At 49.6% G+C, this 19,024-nt stretch overlaps 2 protein-coding genes across 3 annotated transcripts; one reads left to right on the top strand and one right to left on the bottom strand.

Annotated features, from left to right (window-relative positions):
• The first annotated feature begins 57 nt into the window (after window positions 1-57).
• On the top strand, window positions 58-11,924 carry SMARCB1 (SWI/SNF related BAF chromatin remodeling complex subunit B1). Its single transcript, XM_082773969.1, has 10 exons — window positions 58-274; window positions 1,386-1,497; window positions 2,159-2,188; window positions 3,676-3,805; window positions 4,385-4,522; window positions 5,144-5,271; window positions 5,838-6,004; window positions 6,436-6,626; window positions 10,588-10,719; window positions 11,557-11,924. The coding sequence occupies exons 1-10, from the start codon at window positions 182-184 to the stop codon at window positions 11,594-11,596; spliced, it is 1,161 nt and encodes a 386-aa protein (XP_082630095.1). The 5' UTR covers window positions 58-181; the 3' UTR covers window positions 11,597-11,924.
• Window positions 11,925-14,433: 2,509 nt separating this feature from the next.
• Window positions 14,434-18,330, bottom strand: DERL3 (derlin 3). Of its 2 annotated transcripts, none has more exons than XM_082773970.1 (7): window positions 18,220-18,330; window positions 18,055-18,120; window positions 17,864-17,937; window positions 17,314-17,407; window positions 16,197-16,392; window positions 15,684-15,774; window positions 14,434-15,092 (listed from the first exon to the last, which is right to left on the bottom strand). In XM_082773970.1, exons 1-7 carry the CDS (start codon window positions 18,310-18,312, stop codon window positions 14,981-14,983), a joined length of 726 nt encoding a protein of 241 aa, XP_082630096.1. In that variant the 5' UTR covers window positions 18,313-18,330; the 3' UTR covers window positions 14,434-14,980. The 2 variants fall into 2 exon arrangements, with proteins under 2 accessions (XP_082630096.1, XP_082630097.1); XM_082773971.1 differs by having other exon boundaries at window positions 18,055-18,117; window positions 18,220-18,326.
• Between the last annotated feature and the right edge of the window lie 694 nt (window positions 18,331-19,024).

Below are 19,024 nucleotides of genomic sequence, written 5' to 3'. Positions count from 1 at the left end.
AGGGCGTGAGGGGGCCGGGCAGGGCCGGGCCCGCCCCGCTCCGCTCCGGGCGCTGCCGCCGCTGGGGGCCGCCGAGCGGGAGCATGCGCGGAGCCGAGCCCCGCTAGGCCGCGGCGCTGCCCCCGCTCGCTGCGCTCCGCCGCCGGCCCCTCTCAGCCCCTCAGCCCCCGCCGCCGCCGCGATGATGATGATGGCGCTGAGCAAAACGTTCGGGCAGAAGCCCGTCAAGTTCCAGCTGGAGGAGGACGGCGAGTTCTACATGATCGGCTCCGAGGTGCGGACAATGGGGCCGGGAGGCGGCGGTGGGGGGGGGAGCGGGGCCCATATGGGGGGAGCGGGGCCGCCCCGGGGGCTCTGGGGGCTGAGCCCCGCTCCCGGCTCGGGGCGAGGCCGCTCGGGCACCGCGGGGTGGGGGCGGGGGGCAGCGGGCGTGTCCCGGCCTCACCCCGTGGAGAAAGGGGGCTGGGGGGGGCGAGGCGCTGCCCGGAGCCTGCAGCGGGGCTCGGGGCCGCTTGTGGGAAGGGTGAGGGCTGGGGGGGCCCCAACTGCGGGGTGTGAGGGAGGGAGCGCCCCGACACGCACCTGGAAGAGGAAGAAGGGGTGCCTCCTCTGCCTGCCCCCAATCCGTCTCCCGACGAGCGACGTTTACAATTAAAAATTGTCTGAAGGTGGACGGTAAGGTCAAAAAGACTCTTGTTAAGGAATAAAAGCCCTTTGTGGCAGGCTGTGAGCGTGGCAGCCGTCTGAAAGATTGGTTTCAGAGTCTAGAAATGCTGCTGTTGTTCAGCAAGGCTTGCTGGAGCCGTCAGCACAAGTGAGGACATTGTGCCAGGACGAGCAGAACTGCTGTACGGGTGTTGAGTAAGTTTGGAACAGCATTTCTGGCAGTGATCATATTTTGCACAGTCAGAGGATTTAAAATAAAATGCAAGGCAGATCTCAGGGTGTTTGCTCTACCCAAGCGATGTCTGGGTGGCACAGAGGTTCAATGTGAAAGTGCCACTGTCAGAGAGCTGGGTATCTGCTTTCATTAAGTTCCTACAGAGCATTGTGCATTGAAACAGCAATTGAAATAAAGTTTAAATTGTTCAAAAATATGTGCAAATAAATGCATTTTTTTCCAAATAAGTTGATTTTTCTCAATAGATAGGACTTTCTTATCAGGCTAGTGAAATAAAGATCTGATAAAAGCTGTTGTCTATATTACCACAAAAATTGTGTATTATGATGCCAAACCCAATAGTCAATTGCAAGAAAACATTAAAAAAAAATCTTCTCCTGAGGTTTGTCATCATTACAAAGAGATGAATGCATTTCAGCTTCTGCTCAAAATGTCTCTGAATAGAATACGTTTCCAGGCCGTGTTTCTGCTTTTCTTCCTGTAGGTGGGGAATTACCTGCGTATGTTTCGGGGTTCCCTGTACAAGAGATACCCCTCACTCTGGAGACGACTAGCCACTGTGGAAGAAAGGAAGAAGATAGTGGCATCTTCACATGGTGAGAAGATGAGTATATGTTTCCAGTACTGAAGTCTGAAAGATTGCCTTGAAAAACATTCTTGGAGGTTCAGAACTTGTGCAACTTTATGGCTGTGCACATTGCTTCAGATTCTCACTGCAGAGGGCTTCATCGCCTCGGTGATGGAGCCGTCTGCAGCAATGGCACATCAGCGCCTGGTTCTACCTCGCAGAGAATGTGAACTGATCAGAAATGATCTGAAATCAAAATGAGCCTTGTGGCTTTCCTGGGGTTGGCTGCATTCTTCAAAACACAAAAGCCACATCTCAAATACCATATCAGGAGGGACTTCTGTTGGCAGAGAGGGCCAATTTTGTCCCTTTTGTCAAACGGGCAGAATATTGCAAAGATATCCCATTGAAAACGTGCATCTTTACTTAACTTCTGTTCTTGCAAGGACTGAAAGTTTATGGCTCCTAGAATTTGTGGTGGTGTGTTGGTACTAGTGTAACTGCTACAGTAAGAATACAGCTGTCTTGGTGGTATTGTTGATGGGAGACTAATAAAAAGCAGTTATATCTCTTAGCAATAGAACTTGTCGTGTGCTCTTCAGGGTAAGACACAATAAAAATAAATAGTTCATTCTAGACTTATGTCTCCTTCCTCCAAGTGACCTGTTGCTCTTTTTTTTTCCCAACAGAAAATCAGCGGTCTCACAGTCCCAGGAGATGTAAGTCTTATCTGTGTGTTGTTATTAGCTGTGCTAGAATAGGAATCTCCGCTGTGACCTTTGGTGCCGTTACAATATACATGAATGTCTCATCCTTTTCCTCTGATCTCTCCCTGTGGTCGCCCTAATTGTGCATCCTCATCACATGCTGAACTTTTCTTTCTCAGAACATTATGGGACTCTCAGATGCAGACGATTTGTGCAATTCAGCAAGATCTGTCCTGAGGTTCTCCCCCTTTTCCAAGTCTTGTTGGTTTGTGCTCCCTGGCTTAGCTTTCATTAATGTCCAACGTGTCTGTCCAGCGACTTGCTTTTCTATTGACCGTTATCTCTCCATTTCCAACCATAAATTCCACTGAGGATTTGTAGTTTTCTGGGCTTTTCCCCTCAGAAGGCTGTGAAAGATTTTACATCCCTGTGGCAGATTGTAGATGTGCAGAGCTAAACCATGGGATTGCAGAGGGCAACTCAGGGTAGGATACAAATGTTTTTCTCCCCTTAAATAAAAGCACATTAGGTAAACTTTAAAATTAATGTTTATGAGGATTTAAGGACCTTTTTTTTTCCAGGTGTTTTGGATTTTTTGCTAGCATTCTTTTCTATCTTAAGTAAATTTCCTAGAAGAAATTAGTAGATTCTGTAAATAAGTTGGACCCTGGAAGAAGTAGGTTCATCTGTGGTTGGTAAAAGCCACATCTTAGTTCTTGAGTCAAATGTCTCCCTACTCTAGAAGCCCAGTACAGTTCCCAGAGTCTCCTGGTAAAGCCAGTTTACAAAGTAGGTTTAGGATGTGCTATTGTGATATACAGTGATAATAATTGAGCCCATGCAATTCTAACTCTCCTTGTGCCCAGACTCTTAGAATGGAAGGAGTTTTTAACAGTATAAACAGGGTACCTATACAAGGTAGAGAGATCCTGATGCGCTTTGCAAATCTTTGCCCTATCACTATGCAGCCATTCCAAGGTGTCATCCTGCTTTTATCTTTTAAATTGCATTTCTTCTCTAGGCTTTGTGGCAGGGTTTGCTGGGTATTCACTAAAACATTCCACCCCTGTCCCCATGAAAGTCACATTTGTTCTTGCTGTTTACATGGATGTCAAAGCAAGATGGTATTTGTTCAGTGCCGGGCACTATGGTTGTGCTTCTGGTCACACCAGTGCAAGAAATCTATCCAAACAGCAGAGCATCTTGGGGTGTGAGGGAGAGCAGAAGCTGTTGGCAACTCAGACGTAGCAGTGGAAAGCTTTTTGATCCCCGTTTATCCCATGTGTACAAAATGCCTTGTCAAAACTTTTGTGTAAAATCAAGTTTCTGCAAGAAGATAAATGAAGCCCAAAGCACTTTGGGGTTGTACACTCACACCATTTGGTAACCTTATTGTTGTCCCATCTGGCAGGAAGGGCTTTTCACTGTTCAGCTTATTAATGCCATATTGCTGTGTAATACTTTTCCATGTTAATTATTGGTATCTTTCTCGGTAATAGATCACGGCTATACGACATTAGCCACTAGTGTGACGCTGTTAAAGGCCTCTGAAGTGGAAGAGATCTTGGATGGAAATGATGAGAAGTACAAGGCAGTGTCTATCAGCACAGAACCTCCCACCTACCTCAGGTAACCAGTGGTGGTGAGGGCCAAGATCAGAGCAGAGCTGCTTGGAAGGTGTTGACGTGGATAGGAAGTGCTGTCCTATCCCGTTAGAAATCACATCAACCCAGGGCCTCGTGCAGCAGGATGCTTGCCCGTCTGTGCTAGCATGCATGTACAGAGTTGGGCAAATGAAGATCTTCAGAATGTAAGGATTAGGTCACTGCCCACATACAACAGAAGAAAAACATTATTGTTTGATGATGCAGCTTGTTTTGCGATTGCTCCATTCCAACTGTAACAGATGTTTTGCAGAACACTCCGTGCACGTACCGTCTGCTGGAGACGTCACATTTCTCAGCAGCCCCTCTGTAAATACACACAGAAAATCCAAATATGAACATAGTATTTATAATGGCACACCTGGGTTCATATATGAGGAATAGTTATGATCTGGAGAATGGGCTTCCTGGAGGCTAGCGTGGAACATGATTTCTCAGTCGAACTATCATTAGGAAGGAGCTCATAATTTAAAATTACACTGTTCCTTAAATAATAGCAGTGGTGGTCAGACTCTGCAGGTTAACATCCAGTCTTCTTCTTCAGAGAACAGAAGGCAAAGAGGAACAACCAGTGGGTGCCAACTTTGCCCAACAGCTCTCATCACCTGGATGCGGTGCCGTGCTCAACAACGATTAACAGAAATCGCATGGGCAGGGATAAGAAGAGGACTTTCCCTCTGTGGTGAGCTTCCTTCTGAAAAGCACAGTCACCAACATGACGTACTGCCAAGGGCTGTGCTTCTTCTCTAATAGACAAGGCCTGTAGCTCCCTAAATTGGAGGTTCTTAGTTCAACTGTGTCTTATAAGGCTCTTCTTTACAGCAGCCATCTGTGGCTCAGAGAGGAGGCTCTCCTTCTGTCAGAAAAATGGTCAATTCATTTCCTGATAAGTTCCTTGTACTTTCTACTGATTCTCTAAGCATTTGTCATTTAAGGAGCCTGCAAACCCTCTCTGCAAAGGACTGAGACTGCCTCTCACTGACATATTCCTGTAACTTTAATTTATTCGTTGAAAAAGGCTGCCTTCGTTTTCCAAATAAAAGTTGAGGAAAACAGGATAAAACATTGTCTTAGAAAGGCGTCCTTGTTTTATTTGCAGAAATGTATTAAGATAGATGCATAAAAGGTGATAAAACTCCCTATTAGCTGCCATAGCTTTGTACCCCTGTCCTGAGGAGTCTGTCTAAAGACTGGGGAGTTGGAGGATGGGGATTATTTCCAACAAACAGCTCTTCCTTTCTATGGAGGATGCCAGATGTATCATTTTCTAGCACATATACTGTATTGTTGCTCTTTTTATTAGCTTTGATGACCATGACCCAGCAGTCATCCATGAGAATGCATCCCAGCCGGAGGTTCTGGTTCCAATCAGGCTCGATATGGAAATCGATGGGCAGAAACTCAGAGATGCGTTTACATGGAACATGAATGGTATGTAGGAAGGAGGGTTTCCTGAGGCTGGAGAGATACAGTTGGCATTCATCACCAAATATGAAGAGAGAACAAGCATGAGCCCCATATACACAAAGCTTTAAAGCCCTGCCGCTTGCTGGGTTGTGGTCAGCTCTCATGTCTTGTAGCAGATGCCCTGCCACTTCCATGGGTCCCAGTCATTCCTGGATGCATGTAATCTGAAGAGCTTAATTGGCTTGTTCACCTGATCCAGTTAATCAGCTCAGCAGCCTAATGGAAATGTTCTGTGAGCTGCAATAACTTAAATACTAAACAATTAATATGTATGGCTCCTTTACGTATGCGGATTGTTAGACTGTAGCTGTGTTATCTCCATGAGGCAAGTAAAGAAAGCTGATACAGGTCAAGTCCCTGTGTTGGTGTGCACGTGTGCAATCCTGGGACAAAAGCCCCTTTCATCAGCAAAAGGTGATGCGTTTAGAATTCCCCTCTTCACACTATAAGCTTCATTTTATGTATTCTGTAAATGGCAGGCATTGGTGGCTGAGGAAGTTAAGTGTCTGTTTGTTCTTGTTCTGTATCAGAAAAGCTAATGACCCCAGAAATGTTCTCTGAGATTCTTTGTGATGACCTGGATTTGAATCCTCTGACGTTTGTCCCTGCTATTGCCTCTGCCATCCGGCAACAGATCGAGTCGTACCCAACGGACAGTATTCTAGAAGATCAGTCAGACCAACGAGTTATTATTAAGGTAATACAGGAAGGCAGTAGAATGAGAGTTGAACCATTTGCATTTCTCTGGTTACGTTATGGGGGATGAGGAGTACAAAGGCTTCCCTCAGAGCCAAGGAGCTCTTAAGTCCAGTCCTGAGTCCAGATTAGATTTTGTCCTTTGTGTTGGGAACAAGACCATGGTAGCAGATTACTAAACATTCGTGTGCCAACCCCCGAGATGATGAAAGAGTTCATTTAAAGCATTGTGGTTTCCTTTGTAAGAACTGAACCTTGGTGACCAAAGCTGAATTGTTACTGAACTTAAGAATCCAATTAAGGAGTTCTGTAGATGGAATGAACTAGGAGTTACTTCTCCACTTCTCCAGCCTCCACTTTCTAAGTTAAATTACCTTTGACAAATTACTACAAGAGATGGAAACGAATGACTTGTTCTTCCCTTGTCTCCAGCTGAACATCCATGTAGGGAACATCTCCCTTGTAGACCAGTTCGAATGGGACATGTCAGAGAAGGAGAATTCACCAGAGAAGTTTGCCTTGAAGCTGTGCTCAGAGCTTGGCCTGGGTGGGGAGTTTGTCACTACCATTGCCTACAGCATCCGAGGACAGCTGAGTTGGCATCAGAAGACATACGCCTTCAGGTACAGAACTGTCATCTTCCTAGCAGGGGTGTGGATGTGTGTTCTTACTCGTGGCCGTTAGCATCAACAAATCTCAAACAGTCGACATGCTGTAGAAAGTTTAATCTGAAATTGGTCCTTATGGCTTACACTCACTCTATCCTCCTCTATTATTTTTTTTTTCATGGTAACGGTGTTTGGCTTCTCACATTCAGGTGCCCACTGGCTTGTAAAACCACTTTTTTAAACAAGTTTATCAGATGAGGAATATGTAGGGTACAACTAAAGCCCTTTTCTTTTTTAGACATCATTTTGTATATCTCATCAGCTGGAGATCTCTGTAGAGCCAGTATCATTCAAAGACCACTGCTTGGTTAGCAGCATAGACAGTTTTCTTTTTTCCTCACTGCTTTGGGTGGCTGTATGCCTTCAAGTGACTGTGTCGCACATCACAGGATGGTTGGGTGTCACTGGTGAGGTGCAAGAGGCACATTAGAGCAACTGCTTGTACGAAATAGTTGGATGTCTGGATAACAGGAATGTTAGTGGTGGATCTAACCAAAGTACTCTGAACATTAGTGACACGTGTAGTCACATCTCAGACACAGCCCTCTGCTTGTCACTGGCTGTCTAACTGGTGAACAAACAAAGCAGTTTGATCTGGTGCCTTCTGTGTTTTGTTCTTAGGTAGAGCCTGGTGCAGCACAACCAGCCTCTGCTTTTGCTCGAGTATCTCTTTGTGGGGAGTGTCAGTGAAACATCAGCTTCTGCCACAGAGAGAGAGGCTGCTGTGATTAACAGTGACAGAATACCTTGTACCTCCTTCTTCTAATGTATACGAATGACCAGTGCTTTTCTGTTTCATGAGCTCCGCCTGACTTGGGCCATATGCTCTCTCAAGCCTTGGTGTTTTGAGCTAAGGCGGACTGACACTGTAGCTCTCTACCCTGGCTGCAGTTAAAGTTGGCTTGATCAGAGGCTGTTCTCATAGCTGGAATGCAGCAGTGTCAGGTTTGATTAGTCAGCTTTGTAACTTGTCTCCTAATAATAATTTCCAGTTGTGCCGTGCCGTGTTCTGTGGCAAGTTACTGTACTGATGTTATCCTCCATATGCTGCTGAGTTTGCAGTCTGTAAATATCCCTTAATGCGTGCTGGCGGGTTTTTTTGACCTTGGGCCATGGTGTTACTTGAGGAAGTTTGAGAGTTCAGCAAATGATGTATCTGCAGAGGTGGGGGGAAGGTGCTGTTGACGTGAGGTTTGAAGAGGTCAGCTTAAGGAAACTTGCTTCTAAAATGATCCCTAATGTGGTTCATATTAGAGAATGGAGAGGGGCTCGTGACCACATGGAAACTGAACTCTTAGCATAGAGCTGGGGAGGTGACTTCTATGGTGCCATCCACGACAACCGACTGATATTTGTAGATCCAGTGTGGGGTTATGTGCTCCAGAGAATTGCTGGGGTAATAGAGGGCAATAGATGGCAATGTCATGCCTTTAGTACTGCCTCTGTGCCACTTCCCTGTGGCACAGAATTAATCTGTGTACATACTTAATTGTTGGGGGGGCTCATTTCTCCCTTTGTATCAATCTTTCCAACTCAGGGCAAGTAAGGTTTTATTCAGCACTGCCCAGGCTCTCGCAGGTGTATCAGGAAAATGCCAACTTTATATTATGCTCTCTAAAAACATTTATCCATCTCTAGTTGCTAAGGAGTGCTTCAATTTAGGGGTAGTTGAAATAGATAGACTTCAGGCCTTCTTTAGTCTGTTGCAGTATTGTAAGGGAGAGAATCAAAAACAGGAAAGGGAACCCCAAAAGAACAACATACGTAGCCATGAACTGTTCAGGGGAAAAACACTTAATTTAAGCCTTGTTTTGTGTCATAGTACAAACATGCCCTCTTATTCCCTCTGTTCTTCCTGCAAAGGAGTACTTTTGAAACCTTGCTGTTGATTAATGATATTTGGGTTTTGTGGTTGGTTAGTTCCTGAATTCCCAAACCACAGGAGTGGGGGTTGTTCCGAAGTCATTCCACCGATGTAAGGAAAGAGTCTGCTTCAGATGTATCAAAAGAACCTTAATATCTCCAGGGACAGGGGGTTTGAGAAGTCATGAGCCTCTTAATCATCTGAGGGAGAGGTAAAACTCTTGCTTAGTTGATGAACTCCAGGGCTGTCCTTTCAGCTGGCCTGCTCTGTGCAAAACAAAGAGCTTGAGAGCCCAGTGGAAGTAGCAGGACAGGAGGCAGGCAGGTAATGATGCATGTGGGATTTTCAGGGGGATGGTGTGCTGCAGTGCTTCCTGCCTCATTGCCGACTTGTTTCTAGGGGCTGCACACAGTGCTTCATAGCCAGGGCTTTGCCTTCCAGACCGGAGTGATGCTCCCTCACACACCAAGGCCACTTGCCTGAGCAGCTGCCCTTTCCAAAGGAAACCTGGGTATTGTCGTGCTTGTGACACTGCTGCTGGAGGCTTGGACCCCAGCAGGAGGAGTGCCTTGCTCCACTCTCCACTGGGAATCCTGCAGCTGACAGGGCTTTGCAGTCAATCTGCCAGCACCTCTTGTTTTTTAAAAAAAAAAAACACAATGGGGAGGTAGCTCTGTTTCTTTGGACGTTAGGAGCTGAGGGAGGATTTTTCATTTTCTCTCTGATCCTTTGCTACAGAAACATGGCTGGCTTGCAAGTAAGCAATGCTCACAAGGCTAGCTTTCCAGTCCCTATTTAATTCTAGTGGGTGCTCAGTGCTGAGCACAGTAAGGGAGGTAGAGACCATGTTACCAAGTCAAGGTCTAGCAGTTAGTCTGGAATTTGTAGCATGTTGTGGCTAAGATGAATTTCCTGGGTTTGAGCGTTGCTTGGTGGACATCCACAATCCTGGAGGTAGATTTGACTAAAGTTTCCTCCCAGAATCAGACCAAAAGCTTTGGATTAATTTTTTGTTTAAGAGCTTTGATATAGATTATCTGTTCCTGCGGCGATCAGCATTTGAGTTCCTTCCTGTGGATGGGAGAGCCATGCATGAGTCTGAAATCCTTCGTGGAGGCATGTCCCTGGGGAAGGATCCGGATCTTGCACACACCTGCGGGAGGGCTCCTCGTACACGCACACTTGTGAGGCTCAGGCTGAGCTGCTTTCTAGAATTCAAAGCAAACATTTACATTCTGAGGCTCCTCTGTATTTATGCTGGGCTTCCAGCTCCACTGTCAATATTTGGGAAGCTACTCCTGGTCAGTTCCTGTTGACTTTTACTGAAAAGTGGCTAATGAAGCAGTAAACATTTTTGTGCATGTGATAATACAGCTGTTCGGGGCAGACAGACCTCTGGGGAGCAATCTTGTGATCTGGGATGGAGCCTTGTGCTTCGCTGGTCGTGCTGGGTGTAACCACAGTCCCTGGTTGCAACAGCAGGTCCTAAAAGACAACCCTTTCCATGGCAACTGGGAGAACAGTCCTCACTCTGCTGTCAGGCTCCCAGAAAGCCAGGCGTGCCAGGGAAGAGCTGCTAGAGGTGTAGTAGGCAAACTGCAGCTAGGAAGTGAGAGTTAAGAATAGCAGAACTAGATGGAAGAGCCCCCTTGACAGTACCTGCTCAGCTTCTGCTCTGGGAAAAAGTACTCCCTGCAACAATAAACAGATAGGAACGTTGCCTGTGCTGTGTTTGAACGCTGTGAGCTAGGTACATAATGGCCTTAATGGGAGAGAAGTGCTTCAGCCACAGTTGTTTTGATATACCCCCTCTCTTGTGGTTACAGAGAGGCAATAATTGGTCTCCTAGAAACTTCAGACTCTAACAGCTGGTAACTGTCTGCCCCTGGGCTACTTCTGAGAACCAGACTGGGCTAAGTGGGGCTAAAAGCAAGTGCTGAAGCCTGAAAAACTTAATGTTCTGCTGTGCTTGTGTTGTGGGTCTGGGCTGATAACCTGGAGGAGTGCACTGTGACCACTGATGGGTGTTGCTTTGTTGTCCTGCCGCTGCAGCGAGAACCCTTTGCCGACCGTGGAAATCGCCATTCGCAACACGGGGGACGCTGACCAGTGGTGCCCTCTTCTGGAAACCCTCACGGATGCTGAGATGGAGAAGAAGATCAGAGACCAGGACAGAAATACAAGGTGCTGCCGCTCGTTCAGACAGTTCTCATTCTGGCCTGTCTCTAAGACAGAAGTTAAAAGCTTTGATGTTTGTCTCTCTCTTCTGAGAGCCAACTGGCAGGATTTCAAACTCGCACACCACAACAGAAACTCGTAGCCTTTTTGCTTCAGGATATTAAGCTGTTATCACCTCACTCCACAAATATTTAGCATCTACTTTAACCATCTCCTGCTTGAAGCAAAGTTTCCTTTTTTTTTTTTTTCCCTTGAGCTCTCTGCTTGTGAGGGGGATTCGAAGGCATTCATCAAAAACAGCGGGGTTTCGTGCACTGTCATGCTAACTAGCGTCCTGCCACAAGGCTTCCTTTTATGTAGGATAAAGTGCTGTTTGATGTAGGAACAGGCAAGGTCCCAGCTCCAGCCTGACTGATGTTGACCTGTTTGCCAGCATGGGAACACTTCCGTGGTTCCAGGAGGAGCTCTGTTTGCTGTAGAGACCCACTGAGCAGTGTTCAACAAGAAGTCAAGAGCACTTGCTCCTCCTTGGTTAAATTGTTTCTGGCAGGTATAAACAAACCACTAGAATCTCTCCAAAAGATACGTTATGGGAACAGTAAATGTGCTGGCTCAGCTCTTTCTCAGGAAAGTTGGTTTTATCCCACTTAATGAGAAAAATTGCCCTAAAAGCTGTTGCTGAATAGTAGCATAGCAGGGGCACTCTCAAGTGACCAAGAAATTCCATCTGGGAAATAAACCTAAGGAGATCACAAAGCTGTGGTAACCTCCCCAAAAACACCAGTTTTAGTAAGACTCCACATGATTAACACAACACTCACTGTACTCCTTTCTCTCTTCTAGGCGCATGAGACGTTTGGCCAATACTGCTCCAGCCTGGTAAACCTCCTGTTGTGACACTGGTGCTCTTCCTACAGACTTTATCCGTATTCCTCTCCCCAGATGGATCTAGGATTGGCAGGGGTCTTTCTGTCCCTGACGGGGACACACATTCCACTTGCCAAGAGTTCCCAGTACTGCTGACTTCTGCCCCCATCCCCTCCACCTAAATGCCACGTACCAAGAACGCTGCATTAGCACACGATCTAGCTGAGACCTGTGGCAGCTGTTGGAGCCCTTATATACCTGTGTGTGGACAGTGTAAAGATTCTTTTGTATAGGTGCAACATGCACTATTAGGACAACTTTTTAAATAAAAGGAATGCATACTGCTAGGTTGAGTTCAGTAAGTTCTAAATGAGTGGTGATCTCACACTGGTTTTGTCCTACTATGGCAACCGAGCTGTCCCAGGGCCTAATAATAATGCTGAACACCCCTAAAGCATGGAGGAAACAGTTTTTTTTTTTTTCTTTGACAGGTAAAACAGGTTGAAAATGTTTTGCTGCAGGGATGAAGTGATAACGAGGCTTGGAAGATACAACTGACTAAAGGCTAGGTCTAAGCTGTTGCCCTACTTGGTGCAGCCTGCAGTGAACTCAAGCATCCAGCTGGCTTACTTGGCAGTGACAGAACAGTGTGTGACTTTGGTTAAGGTAACATTAGTTTGTCAGATGTTAGCCTGGTGAAGTTTCCAACCCTTTTTTCTGTGAAAATTGCAGCTGGAAGACAGTGTCTCTGAACTGGTACAGAAGTCAAAGACTGCACTCACAAACTGAGACTGCAGCTTCTCTTCAACAAGTGGCTTTGCTGTGGTCACTAGCAACCCACACAGCTGCCAGTTACAGCACACAGTATCCAAAACAAAGTGCATGGTCTTGAATACCCTTAGCACTGCAGCGTCAGGATTTTGCAACCCTAGGCACCGCTTGTTTCCCTGGAGAGCTTAAATCAAAATTCATTGAACTTAAAAAAAAAAAAAAAAACAACAAAGAATCTATCTTGGTGCTGCAGTACACCAGTTCTTTGATGGAGTTCTACCCTTCACTCCAAGGAACTGACGAGCATTGCAAGCAGGGAAGATCTTGCTGGCAGCCTGACAGCTTCATTCAGGCCTCTATGATAAAGCCAATCAGTTTTACGATACTTGCTTGTCCACCCACACTACCAGCACAGTCAAAATCTGTTTTCTGGCTTTAATTTATCAAGTTTAGACTCAAGTAACGCAGAGCCAGTTCTGATTCCTGGGTAGGAGGGAATTTCCAGATATTGGCTTGCAGAAATCAAGAACTTGTAGTTTAACAATTAATATTATTGCAGCCTTAGCCTAGACTCCTGGGCCAGAGTGGTATGCTGTCCCTTACTGCAGAGGGTGAAAGGACAGTTCAGTGCATGAAACAAAACCTGGGATTCCTGCTGCCTCCCATGCAGAAGGGGTTTTTCCTTATGGACATTCAGAACTTGAGTTCTTCCTGAGAACACTTCAGCCTCTTTTTGTTATGATCAGGTGCCTCTTCTGCTAAGAGCCTCCTCAGGGAATGTGATCAAAACAAGTACAAAACTGCTGTAGCCTTAGACCTAGCATCAGGCGTGCATATTTTGCATTGCTGTGAAGCTTGCGGTTAAGTAACCCTAAACTTCACAATGAGGTATGGACAAAGGCACACAAGCATGAGAGCTTCTGTAGGGGGCTTATGAGCACCTCCCTCTGCTTCTCAAGACCCAGAGAAGCTGTGGGAATTTCCCCTCCAAGCAGCCAGAGACAGGACAGGAGAGTCCAGGGGGCCAAGTCCCAGAAAGATGAGAAGAGCCTGCTTTGTCCGAGAATCACAGCTACCAGGAAACAGCTGGGAGCAGCTTTCCCACCCTGTAATTACAGCTCCTTAGTTTAATTCTAGCCCCCACCAAGCACAGTCCAGCTTCTGCGTTTCACAGCTGCAGTTCTGCAGGCCTTAAAGACAAAACTTCCAGCGCCTGAAACACCAGCTGTGCATTAGGTCATGTGGAAAGCACACAGCAAGCACTTGTCTAGTCTGAGGCCACTCAGCCCCTGGTACCTCTCTGGCTCCTAGAAAAAGGTTACCATCTGTGTGCTGCTTCCATTCTCTTCCTAGAGGGAAACTAAGCACAGCAAAACAGCTTTTTTTTAAATAAAAAAGCTGTTTTCATGGGAAGCCCACAAGGAAGGTAAAAGGAGGGTGGCTGCATTTTTTTTCCCCCCATCAATCTTCCTTTGCCACAGGGCCCCTGTATTGTGTCTACCTGGATGCTGGTTACTCACATTTCTGTAGCTTCAGCAGTGGCTTGCAGGCAGGCAGCTGAGCAGGGAGCATGGTTAACAGCTACCCTAAGATACTCCGCATATCTACTCAAGCTTCTGGGGTGGGGTAGCAGCACAGATGCACTAACCTAGCAAGAATGATCAAAATCCATTTAGTCCAGCTGTGATGTTAGACTAATTTGTTTAGTTTCTTCTAAAATCCAGAGGCTCCATTCCAGAACTAACAAATGTAACAAGAGTGGAGTTACGGGCATGTTTAGGCAGCCTTTATTATGAGTGTCAAGTGCTACTTCCAGTCAGACTACAACGAGCTTCCAGCCTTGTTCCCTGTCCCTTTTCCAGGCATCCCTTTCTTCAACCAGACCTTACTGTCCTTCTTGTACTCTGCAGTACTGCTTACTGCAGAGGGGAAGGACATCTTACAGCTAGATGTAATCTTGCCCATAAGAATAAGAAATAAAGTAAAAAAAGCCATGAGCAAGCAGCTTGGCAGTTTTGAGCAAAGTCCTGATGAGTAGTGGGCCCTAGCGACCTCTGTCCCTGGCAGAAACGGACACACAACTGAAAAATAAAGACTTTAATGTAAAGACTTTTTGGAAACAACAGTGAAAGAGGGTGGGGGGCTTAGAGGAATGGAAGAGGCTGAGCTGCATTCCACTACGGCAGGTTTTTCTTTGGGGACCTGGTTGTGCTTACACCATGGCAAGAAGTACTACTTGGTCAGAAGCCCACACAGATGCCTCACAGCAGTGAGAGCAGAGATCAGTCTTTGTACAGAGGGCAGAAGTGACTTGGCACACAGCAAGTCAGTAACAGCAAGAGAACGAGTAACTGGTTTAATGCCCTGCTTGATCCTTCTTCCCCACCAGGTAACGGGAGCCATGGCAGATTCCAGCCCTTGTCCCCACGACACCTCCGTAAGCGTTCGTCAGTTCTCATGTGCAGAGCTCTGCGGAACCGCTTGGCAGGACAGGACGATGGGTTACCCACACAGACAGTGAAACAGGACACGGCAGGGTGGCGGCAACGAGTATTATTCCAGTGGGATCTGGGGCACAGCATAAACCCAGCTGGAGGAGAGGAATCTGGCCGCAGAGGCATCCTCCGTGTTACTGGGGGGGCTGCTGGTTCAGGTCCTGGTCTCCAGGATGGTTTTCCAGACGATCCTCAGGGAGGGGGTTATAGTTGGGATCCTCTTCAGGTGTGTCAAACACCATCTTCCTGGCAAGGGACGTGCCCATCCCATCACGCAGGCAGGTTAGGAAAGGGAACTGAGGACAAACGGAACCCCCAGCCCCCCGAGAAACATCGCAGCCCCTGACACAGCCTGGCTGCACCCAGCAGCCCCCGGCCTGCTGCACAAGCACCGGCTTCTCAGCAAAACATGCAGCAAGGGCAGTACCTCAACCTCAAGGACAGCTGTGATCCCCAGCATGCAGCAGAACATGTTCTGCTTTCTTAAACCACAGGAGTGCTTTAGAAAAAAATAAAGCAGAACTGCCTGCATCCAACACTTCCACAAGCAGTGAGAAGGCTCCAGCTCAGCTAGCAACACTTTCAGTACCTGCAGCTGCTTTATGTACCCTGTGTACCCACGCGTAGCATGCAGAGTGCCAGGGCTTGCTGCTGCAAAAGCAGAAGCTGCTGAGCTGGGCTGCTACCGGCATGCATTGGGGTCCTGGGCTTAGCATAAGGCAGCAGCAGGAAGAGTTAACAGCCAAAACAAGGTTACCCCACAATGCAACAAACCAGTTTGCTATGGAAGCACTGCAGCAAACCCGAGAAAACAACAAAAAGAACAGCTTTACTTACAGAAAGCTGGGAGTCAGAAGCAACTTCTTTCCTCCAGGCTGGTTGGGGAAAACATCTTCCAAGAAGTAGTAGATGTGACCCACTGCAATCCCTGGGGAGAGATATCACCCAGGTCAGGCCCAGCCGCACCTCCCTGCCTTGTGAGGCCAGAGCTGCTGGGAGCTTATGCAGCACAGAGCTCCAGGAACCCCTCGACTGGATACCCACACCCCCACACCCCAGCTCCTGCCAGATCCCTCCGTGCTGCAGCAGCAGCAGCCTGGCTGTTTGCTGTGATCATGCTTTATGTGGGTGCAGAGGCAGGTGAGGCAGAACCAGACAGCCCCAGAGTGGGGCAGAGCTCCCTGCACTCAGCTTCTGTCCTGGGTAGGACAGAGCAAAACGCAGGGCACAGAGCTCAGCCAGCTCACTTGAGTAAACCCACGTCTCAAATAAGATGAAACCAAGAGCAGAACTGGCAGCGCTGTGGCTGCAGAGTGCCCTCGTCCCCAGCTCCCACTGGCTGTGTCTTACCCAGCAAGTCAATGATGATGGAGTTGCCCAGGAGCAGAGAGAAGCCCATCAGGACCCAGGGCAAGAAGGGGGCCTGGAAGTTAAGGAGCCCGAAGAAGTTCATGCGAATGTAAGGGTTCCTGCGACTCCACACGTACACCAGCATGATGGTGAAAGCCTGGCCCAGGAAAAACAGGCTGGCAAAGAGACCAAATAGCTAGCAGCTACCGAGTCAAGGAAAAACCTTCCCTCCAGGTGCAGGATGCATGTGACTAGGAAAGCCACAGCTGAAGGCAGCAGGTCAGTGTGCAGAACACTACCCAAACCCTTCCTGGGCTGGCTGAGATGTACCAATCCCCACACACACCCCATTTCCCTCCCTGTACCTCACAAGACACTCAGCAGTGGTGTGTCCACATTGCTCGTTCCTTAAGCTGCTTACTGAGGCCAGGGAGCCCAGTTCTCTCTACAAAGAGACCATCAGGAGTGGCCTTCAGGGACAGGCCTTCACTTCGTTACAGCACCTGTGAGCTGGTTCTGCATACAAGCCACACGTGGCGGAGAACCCATCCTTCTGTGGAACAGTTTTAGGAGAAATAGCTTTTGCCATTCACAGCCCCCTTTATCCAGGGCACAAAGGGGTAGCCAGAGGCAGAAAATTCCCATTGCAGTTGGGCTCCAAATCCAGCTAAGGCCAAGCACGTGGCTGCTCAAGCAGCTGGACACTGAGCAGGCAACAGCCAAGCATGGCCAGCAGCCCTGAGAGCTCACACAGCTCCACACAGGGCTCGAAGGGGAGAGCAGGACTTTAAGACAGCAGCAAGACGTTCAGAAGAGGTTGTATGCTTGTGAAGGAGATATTTTCCCCTATCTAGACTATTTTGTCTTACAATAATCAAACTTCTTGTTATGGGGACATGTGACAGCCCCACCAGCCAGCAACAGGTGGGCTCACGGTGCCCAGCACGCTGATGGCAGATGGCACACAGGCATTCTGCTCCCCATGCTTACAGCAGCATGTTCTCCATTTCAGCCATGGTTCAGTTTTCTACACCCACCTCACGCCCATCACAGTGCATAACACTATTCACAGCGTCTCAGAAGAACCCAGAGGGCCTCAGCCAGCTCAAAAGGATACTGTCATGAGAAACCCTCCGAAGAGGAACATGAAGACAAAGTCAGCTGTCCTTCCGCGGAAGGAGCCTTCTTCTAGCATGCGGCAGTACCTGTACCTGAGGGCAGGAGAGAAGGGAGGGGTTGCAGTATAGGAAATTAACAGCTGGTCACCCTGTGTCCCCAGCGTGACTTCGGGAACTGGCCAGCTGCAAGCCCTCGTCACAGGAAGCCAGCAGCCAGGTGTCCAAGCCCCAGAGCACAGCTCAGCAAACTCCACCTCGCGCTGCTGACCGCAGGGGAAGCAAACAGCAGCTGCTGCGCTGCTGCCAGCCCGGGCTCAGCCCCAGGGCCAGGTGCTGCTCCCCAGCACGAGCTGCAGCCCCCCACACGCTGCTCCGGGCTGGGGGGCTGCGGGCACGGCCGTGGCAGCCTGGGGATGGCTGTGGCTTGGAGCCAGGGCGTTGAGGGAAGCCCCCAGCCCAAGAGGGCTGCCGAGACAGATCAGGCAGAAGAGGGCTGGGGGGGACCACACATAAGGCAGATGAGGGAGCTGCACTGCGACCAAAGGATACAGAAATATCATGTTGAAAAAGAAACTGAATCCCAGGGGCCCGAAAAAGAGGAAGTTGGTGACCAGCCTCCAGACCTGCAAGAGAGGAGAGAGGGGTGCGAGGAGGAGGAGGAGGGGGCGGCGCGGGCCCGGCACCCCCGGGGCCTCCCCGGAGGAGGCAGAGGCCGAGCGCGAGCCCCCCGCGGCCCTGACCTGCAGCTTCCTGAAGATGAGGTCGGGGTTGAAGTAGAGCTGGAAGGGCGTGAGGAGCTCCAGCTGCTGCGGGGACACAACACAGCACACACAGCACAGCGCGGCTGGCACCGCCGCCCCAGCCCCTCCCGGCCCCCCCCCTCCCGGCCCGTCCCCTCCCCTCACCACGGCGGCGGTGGTGAGCACGCAGGCGGTGGTGTAGGCCCTGGTGACCGCGGGCACCCCCAGGTACTCCTGCGCCAAGCCCGCGTAGGCCATGGCCGCACGGCCCCCACCCGGCCCGGCCCCGCCGCGGGGCCTTTAACGCCCCCCCCCCGCGCCCCCCCCAACCCGTCGCCGCGCGCACGCCCCCGCCTCGGCCAATCGCGGCGCGGCGGGCGGGGAGGGCTGGCCAATGGGAGCGCGCCTCGTGCCGGCTGGGTGCCGATGGAGAGGGGATGGGGAGGGAGGGGAGGGGGGAGGGGGTCACGTGCGGGAGAGGGGCGGCCAATCAGCGGGGGGGGGGGGGGCGTGATAGGGGCGTGACAGGGGCGTGGTGAGGGCGCGCTGGGGGCGTGGTGAGGGGCGTGGCCTCGGAGCGCGCGCTGCACGTGGCGGCGCACCCGGTGCTGCTGGGGGCCGGCTGGGAGCGCCCAGGGAACCCCGGCAGGGCTCGGAGCCCCCCTGCCTGCCCCCCCCCCCCGGCCGCTGCTCGATGGGCACAGCCCGGCTGGGAGATGGGACCAAGGGGCTCAAGCGGCACAGAACCACGGGCACTGGGCTGGGAAAGGCACCCAGGCTCGCCTGGTCCCAGCACCCCGCGAGGCTCCGCAGGGCGCTGCCTGGATTCAGGAGGGTTCCCAACACAAATGTGCCCCGGGAGCAGCTTTGTGCCTCTGCGGTGTGCGGCCCCCGCTGATGGGGAGACTGCAGCTGAGTGCAGGAACTGAGAGTGAACAGATGGTGAATGACATGAATTAACAAGGCTCTG

This window comes from Aythya marila, assembly GCF_965140915.1.
Source record: "Aythya marila genome assembly, chromosome: 17".
Classification (NCBI taxonomy): Eukaryota; Metazoa; Chordata; class Aves; order Anseriformes; family Anatidae; genus Aythya; species Aythya marila.
This window is presented reverse-complemented; position numbering and strand designations above follow the sequence as displayed.